Source organism: Aedes albopictus, chromosome 2 (genome assembly GCF_035046485.1).
Source record: "Aedes albopictus strain Foshan chromosome 2, AalbF5, whole genome shotgun sequence".
Classification (NCBI taxonomy): Eukaryota; Metazoa; Arthropoda; class Insecta; order Diptera; family Culicidae; genus Aedes; species Aedes albopictus.
Genome location: NC_085137.1, coordinates 112,987,521 through 113,007,165, shown reverse-complemented (window position 1 = coordinate 113,007,165; position 19,645 = coordinate 112,987,521). Strand labels below are relative to the sequence as shown.

The 19,645-nt window shown below is 37.9% G+C and overlaps 3 protein-coding genes across 9 annotated transcripts in view; 2 read left to right on the top strand and 1 right to left on the bottom strand.

Moving 5' to 3' along the window:
• Positions 1-19,645, top strand: part of LOC109414182 (CD63 antigen) — a 242,323-nt gene that overhangs the window by 106,740 nt on the left and 115,938 nt on the right. The gene's annotated exons all lie outside the window — the stretch shown is intronic.
• LOC134287703 (uncharacterized) overlaps positions 1-19,645 on the top strand; it is a 193,622-nt gene that overhangs the window by 116,346 nt on the left and 57,631 nt on the right. The gene's annotated exons all lie outside the window — the stretch shown is intronic.
• On the bottom strand, positions 9,737-11,331 carry LOC109414237 (dynein axonemal light chain 1). Of its 2 annotated transcripts, XR_009998229.1 has the most exons (4): positions 11,118-11,331; positions 10,914-11,025; positions 10,393-10,846; positions 9,737-10,334 (listed from the first exon to the last, which is right to left on the bottom strand). XR_009998229.1 is itself a non-coding variant. In XM_019688051.3 (3 exons), exons 1-3 carry the CDS (start codon positions 11,270-11,272, stop codon positions 10,553-10,555), a joined length of 561 nt encoding a protein of 186 aa, XP_019543596.1. In that variant the 5' UTR covers positions 11,273-11,331; the 3' UTR covers positions 9,737-10,552. The 2 variants fall into 2 exon arrangements, 1 of the variants encoding a protein (XP_019543596.1); XM_019688051.3 differs by having other exon boundaries at positions 9,737-10,846.

The following is a 19,645-nucleotide window of genomic DNA, read 5'->3' as shown; positions in this document are numbered from 1 at the left end:
AATAATTGCATTTCTTAATCATCTTTTTTCTGTTGAATTAATATTGAAGAAAACCCCTTGAAAGTTAAATAACGTTGTCATAATTTGCGATAACACTTCTTTTTAGACAGCAAAAAATATGGGGTAAAATGCATATCCCGAAAAAAAAATTTTTTTTTTCGAAAATTTTTAAGATGGCGCATCTGGGTCACATATCAAATGAAAGCTCTTGGGTAATCCTTCAAAACGTAGTACTCAGTTTTTCATCCTAGTTCTGTTGGTACGAAAACAGGCACCCTGAAAATCGTCAAAAAAAATATGAAAATAACCTATTTCTTCGAATTAAATATCAAAGAATATCCAACGCTTGGCTCAAATGAAAGTGCCATAGGAGTAGAGTGTCCATGCAAAATTTCAGCTGAATCCGTTAACTTTTGCGGAAGTTATTGCGATTTTAGTGATTTTACCTATTTTTAGGCATGAAATCTTTGAGGGCTATTTTACCCCACTTCCCCCTAACGGAAAAATCTGAAAATCGGCCAGATATCATCTTTTATATAGGAAACCATACCCTGAAAATTTCAGCGTTATCGGAGCACATCGATTCCACTTCCTTTGGAAAGGGGGACGCGGTTCTCGCGAACTGGCTCACGCACTATAGCTAAGTTTCCTGTTCCCAAGTAGAACGCTGAAGTAAAAGTTATCTTTTTCAGCAAGTAATTTTGACAACTGATTAAACTAGTAAAGACCATTAGCTTCTCTCTCCAGAGCTAAATGATGCAACCGCGAATAACAATCCTCCGAAAGCCACCCACGTGGCTCAGAATGACGCATTTCCTAACAAAACAATCCGCCGAAAGATCGCACGCACGCGTCCCTGTCACTTTCCCGCTTCGACTGATGCACTTCCTAACAAAACAATCAGCCAAAAGTATCCCACGCACGCGTCCCTTCCACTTTCCTGGTTTGAATCGGTTTTGATCTTGGTTTTGATTCATCATGATGATAGTAAAAAAACATGATTTTTTGGTAAATTTGCATTATTAATACACACTTAGAAAACAAAACCACCGACTTCGTAAAATATGTTATAGAAAATCTCAACCGTCAAGTTTGATTTACTGAAAAAATCCGTAAAGTTAGCAACTTCGTTAGAGTTTGCCAATCAAACGATAACATTTTACCGAAATTTGATAATTTTCTTACGAAACCCATTAGGGTAAGAAATCAAACTTTGAACTAGTCAAATTGTAATCTTAATTTGAACCAATTCGAAATTTATTAAAACGACGTACTTTTTAGGCAAATATTGTCCCGAAAAAGATGTTAAACAGCTTTCCGTAATATAACCTGATAACATGGACTTTAAAAGCATTGAAAAAAGCGTTTTTGTCATGGAAAATAGGCAATTGAAAAATCACTGTGATTTCACCCATTTCCCCCCAGAGAAAGCACATTTTCGGTGCACTCGTACAGCTCATGCATTGTATCACATGCAATATGTGAACACGTCAAATGACAGCTTATTTATCGTAGAATCGACCAACCGAATAATATTCCGCATTATTTGTCATAAAATTATCAAATTTAAGTAATTCTTACTTGGAGAATGTTATCTGAATTTGAACCATTTGTAATCTATGTTTGAACTAATAAACGGGGGTGAGCTTCCAGTGTTGGCCAGCAGATTGCGCTAGTGGTTGTTTTGTTTACACTTGGGGTGGGGGATGAAAAATTCCAAATTTAGTTTCCAAGTTCCTGAAGAGTTTAGAACATTCTTAGTTGAAATTCCAGTGCCTAATGAAAAATAGTTATAGGAATTAGCAGATCCATGTGTTTTTCTATTGTTCAGCACGAAATTGGCTGTTATGGGAGATGCTCGAGCTGCTGCCGCCAGTAGTTCAAATTAAGATTAAAATTGGTTCAAATTATGATTACGATGGTTCAAATTAAGATTAAAATCATTGTTGACGAATAATCGAATTTTTCAATGAAATTCGGTGCAAATACAAACTTTTTACCACTTAACAGAAAGCTCATACCCGTGGCTTTCATGTACATAAGATTTTACTGTAGTAAATTATTTCCATGTGGGAGAAAAAATCACTCAAAATTTGCGCTACTTCGGAAAGCCGCAATTTGGTTCAACTTTTGATTACCTACCCTACCAAACACTCAGCAGTTGAGATTTCGGTAAAAAATATCGAACGCGACTAGCTGTGTAGAATTTAGAACGTGTTTAAGAAACAATTTAACTCACAATCGTAACAGTTTGTACACTACTGTTGGTCCGCCTACCCTAAGAAATAACTGAACTCTTTCGAATGAAAGAGATCTGCTCCATGCTTTGATTGGGTTCTTATTCGATTCGATCCTTAGTTTTCTAAAGTGGGTCAATCATTCATAAGTTACTATTCAAGTTTTCACGATGTTGGGAAGTTAATGGCTGATTGAACTTAAACTGAGAATTTATCACAACTCTAAACGGACTCTGCCTTCTTTTCTGTTTGAATAATATGACTAGGAATGCAATGTAAATATTAAAAGACTTTTCCCAACTCTCTACTTCCATAGCTAGCGTCAGATTCTGATGTCAGAGGGTTCAACCAAACCGAGCTAATACCATTCAGTCAGTGCCAGTCAGTGGTGGGAGATATCCTTTGCAGTCGACCTTGACGTTTTCAACTGACCATTATCCCTGTCGTCATCATCATCGTTATCATCTCATACCCATACTGGAGCTGATGGATGCCATAAAGTCCTTTAAGATAATGCGGAAGGACATGAAAAGGGAATCGCCCAAATTCAATCTTGTTGAACTAATCCAATTTAATCGGCACATCGGACCTTCATAATTTGAGCCGTTGGTATTGTTGGACGAGAGAGAGAGCTAATGGAAGTATATAATCTGGGAAATGAGTGGATTTTAGCAGTCGACCAACTTTGATTCTGGTCCAGTAGACATGGTGATGAGCATGCCAGTTGGTAAAATTAGAAATATTAGCTCGGCTTAGCTTTGACTGGCTGCACATTTCTATTGTTGTTACTTCGTGATTGAACGGAACCGGTGAAAATGCATAATCAGAAGGATTTGGGAAGGGCCATAACCTTTCTCACTATATTCACCTATTAATGATCATAAAAGCGCTGACCATGTCCTTAGTCCATTGAAAATTAGGAAATAATATCAACATGGAACGAACTCACCAATTTATAAAAAAATATTACGTAAATCAAAATACTATAAAACCACTTACAACTTAACTTCAAACTTTTGTGACCACTGTTTACTTTTTATGTAGAAAGTGTAAATTATACACAGTAATGTATTACCGTAAACCGGGGTGTAATTGATCAGCGGGGTGAAATTGATCATTCGGGTACTACACTGTAATTCCATATAAGGAACTCTTAAGCGTCGTAATGATCTTAAAGTTTTTACGTCATCTGGTTCGCAGATGTCTAGAGATGAGTGTAGACTTTAAATTTTTAGAAAAAAGTTAGTTTTGCCTTATTTTTTTAGGAATTTGCGATATATTTCTCATTTAGCTGAAATCATTGTTACTAAACAATCGGTTGCTAATAGGACTTCCCCGTAAATTCTATGTTTTAACATTTTTGTGGAGCCTTGGTTGGGAAGTTTTGTAGCTAAAGAGAACATGAAATAGTTAAAAATAAGTTCTTTTTATGATGAAATACTCAATTATTGTGATAGAAATCACTTATTTCAAATGAAATTGCCTACCTTTAGGCGTTTAAGGGGAAATTTCGAAATTTAGTTTTGCATTTAAAGTATTAAATTCACTAGTTGTAAGATTTTAGACGCGTTATTCGGTTTTAGAAGAGCAAAATTAGGCGGTGATAGAAATTTTCCTTTCCAACCGATGCTTAATTGTATACTGATCAATTTCGCCCCAAAGTGGCATTTCCAATATTTTGATATTTGAAGTTATTTAACTTAAAGTTTAAATTTGTTGAACAAAATTCTGTCACATGGTTCCATGGAGATCCACTGGGTACTGGTTTTACAGAAATTATTTTAGCAATATTTGAATTGACACTGATGTTATCCGCAAAAGTTGTTTTAAAGTGATCAATTTGACCCCGGATTACGGTAATTTATTTAGAATCTCACTTCTTCTTCTCTTTAAAGCTCGACGTTCGCATTGGTCTGCCTCTCTTCAACTTAGTGTTCTTAGAACATTTCCACAGTTATTAACTGAAGGGCTTTCTTTGCCTGCCATTGCATGAATTTGTACATTGTGTGGCAAGCACAATAATACACTATGCCCAGGGAGTTGAGAAAATTTTCCCGACCGGAACGGGAATCGAACCCGCCGTCTCCGGATTGGCGATCCATAGCCTCAACCACTAGGCTAACGGGAGACCGCAGTTCTCACATTCTCACATTGTATGTATTTCTGTTATTTACTTATTTTTCACTTAGCAAGTCGTTGTTAGTTTATATACTGATAAGCACTCGGAATTGTTGCATTTCGATATGAAATGCACCATATGGGTACCGTGTGTGACTTCTCAGTCGAAGAAAAGATCTACCCAAGCGTCATCGACATGAACGGTACACCTCCCGCCAACAAAGGCCAGGAGAAGTGGACTAATTGTTGCCGGTGGCATGCAAGCAGTTGCTGCCGCTCGTCTTACGGTACCGTGGATTGCGCCACTTTCACATACCTATGTACATTAACACACTAACGGTCGTCCAGGTCTGTGGAACTTTAACCGGATGTTGGTTTATCCTCTCGACATGAAGAACGTACATACAGAGAAGCTTTTCAAGCGAAATGAATGGGGGTACGTGGCACATTGACAGGGGGCTGGCTGGTGTGCGAATAAGCTCGTCGTTGTATAAACACTTCATGAATATTTCACGTGAACTTGACACCAGCCAGCCAACCCGTGAGCAGAGTTTCCGATTGCTCATGTGTACATAAATGTGACAGCGAGCCTCCCACCAAATTGTCTCCCAGCACTTCAAAATCGCAGTGTGCTGCGCTGCTAGGAGGCTCGCGAAAATCTGGTGGGTGCGAGCTAGGCACATAGCTCCTGGGGAGCTCGTCTCATGCGCTGCGTGAGCTGTTGGTATCTAAGGTGAAAAACAACTTCTTGGTAACGAAGAACCTCAACAACTTTTTTCCGTACACAGCACAAGTGTCTGGTTGGTCTATGCGATACGACTAGGGACTCTCAATGCAAAGGTTAAGGTTTCAATTCTCGTTCGTTTAGGAAGTTTTTGTCGTGAAATTTTCTAATTTAATCAGCGCATGAGACGAAGCTCATGAGACCAGAGTTTCCCATTGCTCATGTGTACATAAATGTGACAACGAGCCTCCTACCAAATTGTCTCCCAGCTCTTCAAAATCGCAGTGTGCTGCGCTGCTAGGAGGCTCACGAAAATCTGGTGGGTGCGAGCTAGGCACCTAGCTCCCGGGGAGCTCGTCTCATGCGCTGCGTGAGCTGTTGGTATCTAAGGTGAAAAACAAATTCTTGGTAACGAAGAACCTCAACAACTTTTTTCCGTACACAACTCAAGTGTTTGGTTGGTCTATACGATACGGCTAGGGACTCTCAATGCAAAGGTTAAGGTTTCAATTCTCGTTCGTTTAGGAAGTTTTTGTCGTGAAATTTTCTAATTTAATCAGCGCATGAGACGAAGCTCATGAGACACATCTTGAGAAATATGAGGCGCACAACTTTCAGTCTCAAAATGTACAGAGCTCCTGGGAGCTCGCTTGCCATGTGGCTCCCGCACATGGGACTACAGCACGTGTACATCAACTCTGCATGAGACACATCTTGAGAAAAATGAGGCGCACAACTTTCAGTCTCAAAATGTACTGTGCTCCTGGGAGCTTGCTTGCAATGTGGCTCCCGTACATGGGACTACAGCACGTGTACATCAACTCTGCCCGTGAGTAAATGGAGGCTGTGCCAAAGTGATCCTCGTAAAGTGCGCTCGTTGGGGGTTCTCGGATGGGTAGACTGCCCTGTTCCCTAAGGGTCGTGTTGGGAACACAATGGAAGCTTTGCACTATGTGTGCGTATCAGTTGGGCTGTCAGACGAAAGTAATAGATAGTCGGTGCTAAATAGGGTCTAGAGAAGTTGTAACGATAATTCCTGGGGAGGGAATAAAATAAAGTGAAAGCTCTGTTTTATTCCGCTTAGCTGGAATGCAAAGAACATTGAATATTCATTTGAATAATAAGAACGGTATTGTAGAAGTCGAAAATAAGGGTTCTTTTAACATATTAGTTAGTTGAAGGACTATGTCAGTATCATACAGTTAGGGGCTGTTCATAAACCACGTAGACTTTTTGGGGGAAGGGGGGTCTGGTCAAAGTCTACGCTCCATACAAATTTTCAAATTTTTGTATGCACATAAGTCTACGAGGGGGGAGGGGGGGGATGTTCTGAGATGGCCAAATTTTGGTCTACGTGGCACGCTTGTCTGAACCAGCAGATTATAAAAATTGAATGTACATCGGGTTTCTTTCCACCAAACATCAGTATTCAAGCTATATTTTCATTTGCAGAAGGTTTCAAAATATTCTATTGGTGAAAATTTTTCCATACATTTTGTATGGGAGAGAAATTGGCCGAAAATAAGAATTGCATGCCCATATAGCCGAGAATTGCAGGGCCCATATAGCCGAGGCGATAAACGCACGGGTATTCAGCATGACCATGCTGAGGGTGACGGGTTCGATTCCCGGTCGGTCCAGGATCTTTTCGTAAAGGAAATTTCCTTGACTTCCTTGGGCATAGAGTATCTTCGTGCCTGCCACACGATATACGCATGCAAAATGGTCATTGGCAGAGGAAGCTCTCAGTTAATAACTGTGGAAGTGCTCATAGAACACTAAGCTGAGAAGCAGGCTTTGTCCCAATGAGGACGTTACGCCAAGAAAAGAGAGGGGGAAGAATTGCATGCAAATTTGTATGAAAAACAGCTAAAAAGACGAAAAAATCAAAATTTCCCCGAAGAAATATTTTAAAAGTTTACGCATATGATAGTACGAGTTCTGATATTCTGTGGAAAGAAACCCGATGTACATCCAATTTTTATAATCTGCTAGTTCAGACTTAGCGTGCGTGGTTTATGAACAGTCCCTTATTAACATCACCCACAGTGGTTCCGCCATAGGTCATTAATCCAAAAATTTGACCTCAATGAAACTGTGATATCATTGCGGAAACATCAAGTTTTTTGCTTAAATAACTAGGGACAATCAATACTTTTATCAAATGTATGCCGAAACTTTTCCACAGAGCTTATGAAAATAGATGTTCTTGAGTAGATATTTTATTTGAGTTTTTCTAATTTCAGTCTTTTGCATTTATTTCTCTATTAAAAATCTCATACATTCGACATGTATTTGGTTGATTGCGTTCGATTCTAACATAGTTGAAATCGATGTTTATCACAAATTTAGATGCCATTCTTTATCATTTTATTTGAATAAGTGTGACTGAATTATATGCTTTTTCCTCAAAGTATAAAAAACAGAAAATTTTCAACGAGCCGAAAAAAATGTTTCCCTTCCGACCTTTTCGGACGTTCTTCTATAAAACTTCCCTATAATCTTAAACAATGATTTACTGCCGAATTTAGCTGCGACCGTTTGCGACCAGATTGGTGGTAGTCACTTAAGTGTCGTACTTTCAATTTACTCAAAAACTAACAAATACCTCTCGCATTGCATTGCACGGAACACCTTTTTACAACTTTCACCCTCTTTATCCATTACATTATGTGTGTTTCATTATTCTTGAGCAGTTTTGACTGCCGTGTACTGCCTAAACTAATATTAGGCAGTATATCCAAATCAGTTGGTAACCAAAACTGCAAAATTTCGACTCCGTAAGGCCAAAAACTTGATTGAGCCCATTTTTAATAAACAATACAAAAACGCATTTGGAATGCAAATATGCATCAAATTAAGCGGTTTCATCATAAAACTCGATAAAATCATATTTATGGCCGCCCTCAAATGGGGCTGGAACCACTGTGCAACCATCCGAAATTCGAAAATATGGATAAAAGATAAAAGATAGAAGATAGAAGATAGAAGATAGAAGATAGAAGATAGAAGATAGAAGATAGAAGATAGAAGATAGAAGATAGAAGATAGAAGATAGAAGATAGAAGATAGAAGATAGAAGATAGAAGATAGAAGATAGAAGATAGAAGATAGAAGATAGAAGATAGAAGATAGAAGATAGAAGATAGAAGATAGAAGATAGAAGATAGAAGATAGAAGATAGAAGATAGAAGATAGAAGATAGAAGATAGAAGATAGAAGATAGAAGATAGAAGATAGAAGATAGAAGATAGAAGATAGAAGATAGAAGATAGAAGATAGAAGATAGAAGATAGAAGATAGAAGATAGAAGATAGAAGATAGAAGATAGAAGATAGAAGATAGAAGATAGAAGATAGAAGATAGAAGATAGAAGATAGAAGATAGAAGATAGAAGATAGAAGATAGAAGATAGAAGATAGAAGATAGAAGATAGAAGATAGAAGATAGAAGATAGAAGATAGAAGATAGAAGATAGAAGATAGAAGATAGAAGATAGAAGATAGAAGATAGAAGATAGAAGATAGAAGATAGAAGATAGAAGATAGAAGATAGAAGATAGAAGATAGAAGATAGAAGATAGAAGATAGAAGATAGAAGATAGAAGATAGAAGATAGAAGATAGAAGATAGAAGATAGAAGATAGAAGATAGAAGATAGAAGATAGAAGATAGAAGATAGAAGATAGAAGATAGAAGATAGAAGATAGAAGATAGAAGATAGAAGATAGAAGATAGAAGATAGAAGATAGAAGATAGAAGATAGAAGATAGAAGATAGAAGATAGAAGATAGAAGATAGAAGATAGAAGATAGAAGATAGAAGATAGAAGATAGAAGATAGAAGATAGAAGATAGAAGATAGAAGATAGAAGATAGAAGATAGAAGATAGAAGATAGAAGATAGAAGATAGAAGATAGAAGATAGAAGATAGAAGATAGAAGATAGAAGATAGAAGATAGAAGATAGAAGATAGAAGATAGAAGATAGAAGATAGAAGATAGAAGATAGAAGATAGAAGATAGAAGATAGAAGATAGAAGATAGAAGATAGAAGATAGAAGATAGAAGATAGAAGATAGAAGATAGAAGATAGAAGATAGAAGATAGAAGATAGAAGATAGAAGATAGAAGATAGAAGATAGAAGATAGAAGATAGAAGATAGAAGATAGAAGATAGAAGATAGAAGATAGAAGATAGAAGATAGAAGATAGAAGATAGAAGATAGAAGATGGAAGATGGAAGATGGAAGATGGAAGATGGAAGATGGAAGATGGAAGATGGAAGATGGAAGATGGAAGATGGAAGATGGAAGATGGAAGATGGAAGATGGAAGATGGAAGATGGAAGATGGAAGATGGAAGATGGAAGATGGAAGATGGAAGATGGAAGATGGGAGATGGAAGATGGAAGATGGAAGATGGAAGATAGAAAGAATAGAAAATAGAAAGAGAAAAACGAATATACACATTTTTTTTTGTAATTTATAATATTAAAACTACGATACATTACTACTCAGAATCTGAACTGTAACTTATAAAAAACTAACCTTTCTTTCATTTTTTCTTACTTACAGGTAATAACATTCTCTGAAAAGCATCATCGATCTACATGGTTGCCTGTCGAGGTTTAAGGGTTATATCCGTAGACGGTAGTATAACTGGAAGCCATGTTGAATCGAACACTGCGATGTTGATTCTTGACCTTTGGCATCCCCCTGGATGGCAGTTCAGAGCTTTTATTCCTACTACATTTAAATAAATTATATCAATGATTTTTGCATCATCAAGAATACCCCAGAATCCTATCAATCTCTAAAGATGTTATCTACAGGGTTATACTGATCTTGAGGTATTCTCAAGATACCAAATTTGTAAAGCTCTTGATGATCTACAAAGTTGTCGTGTTCATCACCATTTCTAAGGAGGCTATAACATCAATTTTACAATGCACCATGTTATATTTAACCACAGTTTTTTTTTTCATTTCTGAAAATATACCTAGAACCTCATATCAATCACAATCGTGTTTATTGCGATCCCCCATTTAGTACAACGAGAGCAAAAGAATCAGAAGATAAATATATTTATTTCTGTGACAAATTGAAAGCTTGATGTTTCCGCTTTTTACATCCTGGCTCTCCACTTCCGGAGACGTTTTTTTTTCTGGGAAAAAATTTCCATCGTTTTCGCTGCATGTGGGTATGTACCACGGATTGAGAAATGTAGAAAAATATATGTGCAAACAAAGAAAAAGCTGAAATGACAGATTTATGACGATTTACACCATCATGTGGAATGTTGAAAAAATCTACCCGGAAGATATGGCTATGCAAATGGCAAGAAAAAAGATATGATAAAACGTGGACTGCTGCTGATCCTTTGCTGTCAAATTCAATCTCCGGACAAATGCTTCATCTGTATACGTACATTCATATAAAAAAGAAATAAAATAAATAGAAAACCAGCAAGCCATCAGTCTTCATCCGCCAGCAGCGCTTCCCCGTCCAACTTTTTCAGGAACGGTAATCTTTTCAGCACCTCTCTCTGATAGGCGACCCCGTCGATGTTCTCGACCAGCGGATTGCCAACGAACAGCAGTTCCTCCAGGGTGGGGACCGCCTGCAGCTTGTTGAATTCTCCCCACTCACGGATCGAGTTGTTTCCGATGTAGAGCACCTTGAGGCGCTTCAGATTTTCGACACCCTTCAGCTTGTCGATGATATTGTAACTAATCCACAGCTCTTCCAGTGTTTCACCGACCACTTCCTGGAAGAATGATTTGTACTTTGGGAGGTGAAAAGGTGGCTGAGAGATGAGGCTCTAATAGACTTACCAGTCCGGTCAACGTTTTGATGTTGTTCCTGCCCAGAGATAGAATGCGGAGGCTTTTCATTCCATTCAGTCCAACTATTTTGTCGATCATGTTTGATGATAAACTCAGCTTTCTGGGTATTCGTAAAACATGCAAAAATAAAAGTTCTTTCAATAGAAGGAATGTAATCCTATCTAGAGATGCAAATTGAATATAAACTCTCACTCGCATTCCACCAACGTAGACAACGTCCCGTCCATTTTTTCAACAGGGGGCCATTGGAACTGGAGCTGAATGTCTTTGGCCTTAGTGGGGTCCTCGCCGTCCCGTTCCGTCGACCAGCGTTGCAGAGCTTCCTTGATGGTCGTTGCTCGGGCCATGTTTGACGTTCGTTGGCTTCCTAGCGTGGCTCCAATCAAAAGGCTACTGTGTTTCTATGTGGTATAGGACAGATTGGTGAAGTACTAGATTTGTAGTAATGAGCTGAATTTTAGTATGGTGAGAAGGCCAATTCTCCGTTTCTGCAATGAAATGGTTCAAAAAGCGTGGGTATTATGATTCCTTGCCTAATTTAATACTGTTTGAGCAAAACTTTGAGTAACCGTGTTGTTGTTTTCTCCATTTCTTGCAACATAAACAACATAGTTATCCAAAGTTTTGCTCAAACAGCATTAAATTAGACAAAGAATCACAATACCCACTCTTTTTGAACCATTTCTTTGCAGAAACAGAGAATTGACCTTCTCACCATACAAAAATTCAGCTCATTACTTCAATTCTAGTACTACACCGAACGTGCCCCATTGCTTAAACACACAAAACATTGATGAGATCTGCTCTGATTGTGCCTCACGTATAATGTAATGCTTCCTTTCTTTGTTCCATTTGGTCAACAAAGACAAATTTCCAATATCAAGCTTGCAACACGTAAGCAGTTACACAAAGTAAGGGATGCTTACTAGTGATACACCTGGAGCAGCCGGAGACTGATGGACGGGCACATTGAACTGTATATTTTTACATCTCTATCCTCTCTAAGGTATTGCATTGTCCATAAACTACGTAGACTCCTTTTGACCATCTTAGACTCCCTCTCCCCTTGTAATCTTTTCTCCATATTTTTAATTTGTATGGGCCGTAGACTTTTACTAGACTCCCTCCCTCCGTTAAGTCTACGTAATTTATGGACAGGCCCTAATAACAGTCTTCAAGACAACCCGAGCAGAGGAGAATATCAAATTCATAACAACAGAATCACATATAGCATAATTTGTTATTATTAACTTATCAAAGTATTACTTCGTTGGGTTTCGTTGGGCAGTCTTATTTTGTTATGATCAAGTTATTGAGATTCAAACACTAAATAACATTTCACATGACATTTCATTAATGGCACAAATGTCCCAAATGGAGGATAACGTGCCTCTGGAGCCGGCCTTCTGATATAACACTACAATAACAAGTTTTTAAATTCACCGCTAGATTAATTGTTATTAAGTTGTTATTGAATCTAACAAAACATGTTATTTTGGTCTTCCAGGATTTTTTTGTTATGGTTTTTGTTATTTTGCCGCTTATGACAGACAAGTCTGTAACATAATAAGATATCAGGCCAAACATTTCAAAAGGTCCTATCTGCATTTGATAGGCTCTCTTTGTTTACTTCCTCTTTCAATTATTGCAATGTAATGGTACACTTTTCATCTACTTTTGCAGTACAAATCAAAAGACGAGTCTTTTGACCATCGTTTAATGCAAGGAGACAATCATAATACAAATAAACAGCTCAGATATTAACGAAACAGAGGGAAACCAAAGAGAGCCTCTCTTTTGCCGATAGGACCTTTAGACATGTTTGGCCTGATATGTTAAAAACATAAAACATATTTTATTATGCTGTTGATATTCTCTTCTGCTCGGGAAAGACTGAATTTGTTTTTATGTGCACGAATCTATTTTGTTCTATTTGTCTTCAGTGATTTTCATGAAAATGACAGTTCGTATAAACTTTGTATTACTAAAATTTGTAATATAGAAGTTACAAGAGGTCATATATGACATTTGAGTTACTCGTATCAGGGGTTAAATATGCATAATAGTCCCATCTTTGCTGGGTTTTTTATTCACATGGGACCAAGGATGGGATCATTCATTTGCAATCATTTACATTCACTTTTCATTTTTGTTTTACCTGAAACTTTGTATAACAATGTACTAGTGTAGCGCCCTTGGTAGCGCCAATAATAAACTCAATAGAAGGCAGCAAAAGCAACTCTCCGTGGCGTGAATGTAATTTACATTCACCGCATGGAGAGTTGCCGTCACAGCTCGTTCACGAATTTGGTATGCGTGTGTGACCCTAATGCTATTCGGCGAACTTCTAGATAAAACTACAAGGTTTAATTCATCCATACATAGTTTTTTTTATCTGTATTAACGAGATTTTTAGCCCTAGGCTAGTTCATCATGGGACCCACGCTTTACTTCTCTTCCGAAGGAAGAACTCACATTTTGTGAGTTTGTCGGGAGTGGGATTCGATCCCAGGTCCTCGGCGTGACATTCACGTGTTCTAACCATCCAACCAGGTCCGATCCACATGGTTCAATTCATCCATACATAGTTTTTTGATAGAATGCTTCTGAACTGAGATAGTATCAAGTGAATGTAACTCTTTGCAAATGAATGATCCCATCCCTGTATGGGAATGCTGTGTAAATAAGTATAGTAGGTGAGACTGGGTAGACTTAATCCATGACTTAATCTCTTTTTCTTAATTTGCCTGTAACTTTAAGAAAAATACAAAACTGGTTCCGTTTTTTGAACAGAATGGTAGGTAAACATCTATTGCAAGTTTATACACAACAGAAGGACTTCAAATTATTATTAAAGTTTTCAAAACTGTGTTTTATCATAATATACTAAGCTGCATTAATTAAAATATTTATGTAACAGCCATATTTGGATAAATAAGTTTGATAGTATCTCATTTATACTATGTGCTGTGAAATTTAGACACGATTTGGTTCAATTTTCACAAAGTTATTGAGATTTTTCGGAATCGCCTAAAAGATTTCTAAAGGACAGAAACCAAACCATTAGCCATTAAAAAATAATACAATGCACAATCAAAATCAATTGTAGCCAAAATATTGTCATCTGTCCAGATGTAGTTTTGTAAAAAATATGCTAGAAGAAACCTGTTTTTGATTCCGAGACAATATGGTGGGAACAAGTCTCCCCAGGGATCAAGTCTCCTCAGTCTCCCCTATACTTTTCATAGAACATAGCTCCTTGTTTCACAAGTTAACCAATAACACGGAGTGGAGCGGACCTGGTGTGATGGTTAGAACACTTGACTATCACGCCGAGGACCTGGGATCGAATCCCACTCCCGACAAACTCACAAAATAGTGAGTTCTTCCTTCGGAAGGGAAGTAAAACGTGGGACCCGAGATGAACTAGCCTAGGGCTGAAAATCTCGTTAATATAGATAAAAAAAAACAATAACACGAGTTTTATAAACTCTGGCGTAAGATTTTTTTTCTAATGATCGACAAATATTATAGACAGTTTTTAATTCATGCTTAGAAAATTTGAATTGCTTCACTACAACGCAAAATATTTAAATTTTAGTAATTTCTACATTTTGAAACAATGTGTGCTTCAGCTGTAATTTAAAAACTGTTCCACTTTAATCACTTTTTTACACGGTTCCGAAATCAGCACGTGACTATGCAAATTATGAATAAGTTTGGTCGTTGATAGTTGTTCATGACTTTCGTTTTGTTTGGTTTCAGAACTGAAGAATTTTGAGAATGTTCGATAGGTGTATGAAGTTTTGCAAAACATTCTTGGGGCATTAAAAATATTTTACAGAGTGTTGCATTTTTTCTGGAAATTTTCTGTTGATTCCTCCGACGATGTTTCCAAGATTTAAGAACTACTTTTAATATTCCTTTAGGATTCAGCGAGGATTCCTCTTAAAAACTATTAGAATTTCGGTGGAATTTCATTTGATGAATACCACAGAAATTTCTGCAATTTTTTTTTAAAAAGATCCTTCATCGATTTCTCTAAAAAAATCGGCTAGAATACCTTCAATGTTTTCTCCATGGATGTCTTCAGGGATAAAATGTGACTCAAAACTCTTTACGCGCCGCACACACTGCTACGAGACAGCACAACCAATTAGAAAGGAGTGAGTATGTGCAATCGGTTGTGTGTTGCAGGTCTCTTGTGTCTCACGCTCTGTCGTATGCACTGTATCTATTTATTATTATTTAATTTATTTATTTTTAACTGTAAAATTTTGGATGAGGGAAAAGCCCCCTTGAGTGATTTCCATTTGAAATCTTCCTCAAAAGGGCGCAAAACCTCTATATCTTTTCAAATTAACGTTATAATACAAAATATTAAAATTAGGCTCATCCGGAGGAAGTATGCACTGTATCTGTGCTTGTCCCTGTGCTTGCTACTGTGCTTAAATCTACGTAAGGTTGGTGAAAATTTAAATCAAACGACCCATGACTTGTAATTCCTTGACAAGCCTAACAACTTTGACAAAAACACAACCTCTCTAATTGGTTCAATAAGTGTTTCTTTTATTTTATGAAAGCACCAAACGAATGTACAGTGGCATGCACGGTCCCAAGCAATGTGCATTACTCTTTGCGTCGTAAAAAAAAGACACGGACACCGTCTTCAGCTCATGCTGTGCAGACTGAACGAAACTTAACACTAGACAACGGACATGACACATATTACAAGCACCAGTGGATACGAGTAAGAGACAGTTTTTGCGAAAAGTTTTATCACTCGGAGCGGGAATCGAACCCTCCCCCGTGGCATGATACGGTTATACGCTTGGTGACGCTAACCGCACGGCCACGGAGCTCCACGAAAGAGTAGAGCTTGTGCTGCGATTTGTCTCTCGCACAGCTACGAAAGCTCTCACTCGACTCGGTGTGACTCGAAACTCTTTGCGTGCCGCACACGCTGCTACGAGACAGCACAACAAACCAGAAGGAGTCGAGTACGTGCAATCGGTTGTATGATGCCCGCTTACTTTGCCGTGCGCTCGGGGTCTCCTGTCTCTCACGCTCTGTCGTATGCACTCTCTCTGTGCTTGTCTCCGTGCTTTGCGCTTTGCTTGACACTACGCATGATTGGGAAAATTTCGAATCTAACGACCCATAATTTGTCAATCCTTGGCAAGCTTATCGACTTTGTCGTAAACACAAACTCTCTGATGAATTTATTAAGTGATTTTTTTTTTTCTATTTGTTGATAAGCACAACCCCAAGCACCGTCCTCTCGCACAGTTACCAAAGCTCTCACTCATACGTCTCTGTCAATCGGCAAAACGCAAGACAAGCACTTGAGATTGTGTGAAGCACCCGCTTTTTTTTCGCACCGCACTGTGCATGCCGCCAATCCCTGCTTAACCCGTATCCGCCCAACAGAAAGAAAAAAATTCAAATGGCTGCCATTTCGTCAATTTTCAACCGATTTATTTCATTTTTTGACCATTGCATTGTTTTGATGCCTAGTTTTAGGAAACCTATTGGTCATTTTTTAATTATTCGGCTATCCGGAGTTATTCCGGTGAGTCACTGGGTCACATCCGATAAAAATGACCCCAACTTCCTTTCGCCACCCAATTTCTTAGAGTAACTGCTGAAAACCCAGTTCCATTTTAACAAATTTTTATAATCTAGACCACAGTGATATTTTCAGAAGCAAATTAGGCGATGTAACCAGTTCTAGGCTGGATCCGTGCTTGGAATCTACTCCAGGGACCCTCAGGGAACCGGCCCAAGAGCGGTCAAATATTATTTTTCGTTCAGGTTTAGCAATATGGGTATCAAACTTCAAAATTTTCTAATACCAGTTAGAAAACAGTCACTAGTAGATGTTTTGCGCACATTGGCCACCGGGAGGACCGATCCGGTGATCCCACGCGGAACAAGATGTCGGCCATTTTGAAAACTGTTTGCATCCCACACTGGGAAGAACGCTAGTGCTCTGGATAACCATCCTAGAGGTTTCGTATCTTCAGAGAAATGTCTTGTAACAGTTTTTACTATAATCTGGTTACCTAATACTTGATCTAGATAAGTTGAAACTGATCTAGATCAGTTCTATCTTTTCATAGAAGTGTCCTAGAAGAAAATTTTCTTCTGCAAAGATGTTCATACTGCTGTTTTTGGCATTTCTTCCGAAGGCACCTGGACTGTAAAATGTAAACAAAAGGCACAGTGGGCCACTTCATTAAAAATGTAAAAAAATCATGTTTGATCATTTTTTCGTGAAAAAATATTCTAGAAGAGTGCTTTTACTACACGTTTGCAACCGTATCCGACCAACAGAAAACAAAATATTCAAATAGTTGCCTTTTCGTCAATTTTCAACCGATTTCTTTCATCTTAGTACCATTTGAATCGTATTGATGCCTAGTTTTAGGAATCCTGTTGGAGATTTTTGGATTGTCCGCCTATCCAGAGTTCCCTTTGGGGCTAAATTTCTTAGACTAAATGCTCAAATCCCAGTTATATTTCAACGAATTTTCACAGTTTAGTCCAGAACAGTGCTGAAAAACTCATTCCATCAACCTCTATCTGGGAATTTCAAGGGCTTTCAGAGACGTTGTGAATATCATTGGGATTTTTCGAAGGTAGTTCGTGACATTTACCTTGAATATTCGAAAAAAAAACAATTTTTCCGTGACTTTCTTGCAGAACTGCTCTAGCTGCACAAGTTTTTCATATACCATATTCTCAGGTTCAGCTTCTAAAATGAGCTGTGGGTGATTGAATTTAGATATGACGAAATGAGTTTTTCAGCACTGGCCCAGAATGATATTTTAGAAGCAAATTAGGCTTCCCATACTTGGATTTTTCTCCAGAGCCCTCAGGGAACCAGTCTAAGCGTGATCAAATATTATTTTTCGTCCGAGTTTAGCAATTAGATTTTTTAGAGCTCGTTGTCAACGGTGCAAAAAGGATTGCAAAACGAAGGTTAGTTACATGTGCAAAGTGCAAAATGTTCATCTGTGTAGATTGTCAAAAAAGTGTCGTTTAAATTTTGCATGAAATGTATTGTTTGAATTTGAAGAGCAACAACGAGACGTATACTTGTGCTATGAGAGCTTAAAAAAATTACCATATAAACCACCTTTGAAAACTCAAAACTATTCTCAACGACAGCGAGTATCTTGCATTCGCACATCGGATGAGTCCAGAGATATTGAGAAAATAATCAAATAGTAAAAAAACGCCTACACCGCCTTTTATCTCGTAGAAGCGAAACTATAAATAGATTTTTTTTTCTCCAGGTGGCCAAGACAATGGTTCCAAACGATTCTGAAAAAAAAAAATGATTATACTACTGCGGTGTTGCCAAACATTTCCATTTTTTAAAGCTATGTTCTGCGGTAAATCACCAGAACTGCTTTCCGGATGACCAATGCCTTTAGTGCGTACCGCTGGTGCATTCGACTGTTCTTTTGAAACTATTTCGTGGTGGCTTGTCAGCAGTGCTGAAAATGTCATTTTGTGATATCTAAATTCAATCACATCCAGCTCATTTTAGAAGCTCAACCTGAGAACTTGGCATATGAAAAACTTGTTCTACAAGAAGTCACAATACTTTTTTTTTGTCAAGACTGACAAGCCATCACAAAATAGGTTCAGTGAGAGTACACACTTGTGTCGAAAAACAAATGAAGTAATAGCTTTCGTATTACTGTGGTGCGGTACATTTCAATTTCTAAGAAAACAGTTTCCACGCGATAACACCGAACCATTCTTTCAAACAATCCATGCCTAGAATAGACGACATTTCGAAACTGTAGTACCAATTGGTTAGAAAAAAAAATGCCCATACTGATGTGGTGCGGCATACTTCAATTTCTCCGGATGCAGATTTCCCGGAGGAACACCGGGACTGTCTTCCGTGTGTATAGTGTCAAATATGTAACAACTTTGCAGAACATAGTATAACGTTATTTCCATATCTTCGCATTGGAAACGTCGACAATCGTGATTTTCCCGTTTTGAACTACATACTGTTTTATTTGGGGTTGTTCATAAATCACGTAGACCGAATTTTGGTCATCTCAAAATACCCCTACCCACTTTTAGACGTTCGTTCTTTCAAAATTTCGAAATCATGGAGCATAAACTTTGACCAGAACTCCCTCCCTAAAAGTATACGTGGTTTTTGAACGGCCCTTGTCTAGTTCCTCAGGGGTCATCGGCACGGTACTCTGGGTGGCTAATATCGCAGAAACATCTGCTCATAACTGTATATCAAACGATCTTTGCATATGCTGAAGTTAGACATTCATACCATCGAGACGCAAGCAGTTTTCAAAATAGCCGATATCTAGCTACCCGGGGGATCATCGGAACAGAATTACCTGAGGCCAATATGCCAAAAAAGCTTCTAATGACCATTTTCTACCTGACATCAGAAAATGATGAAGTTTGATACCCATAATTGCTAAACTCGGACGAAAAATAATATTTGACCACACTTGGACCGGTTCCCTGAGGGCTCTAGAGAAAAATCCAAGTATGGGAAGCCTAATTTGCTTATAAAATATCATTCTGGGCTAAACTGTGAAAAATCGTTGAAATATAACTGGGATTTGAGGATTTAGTCTAAGAAATTTAGCCCCAAAGGGAACTCTGGATAGGTGGACAATCCAAAAATAATCAACAGGATTCCTAAAACTAGGCATCAATACGAT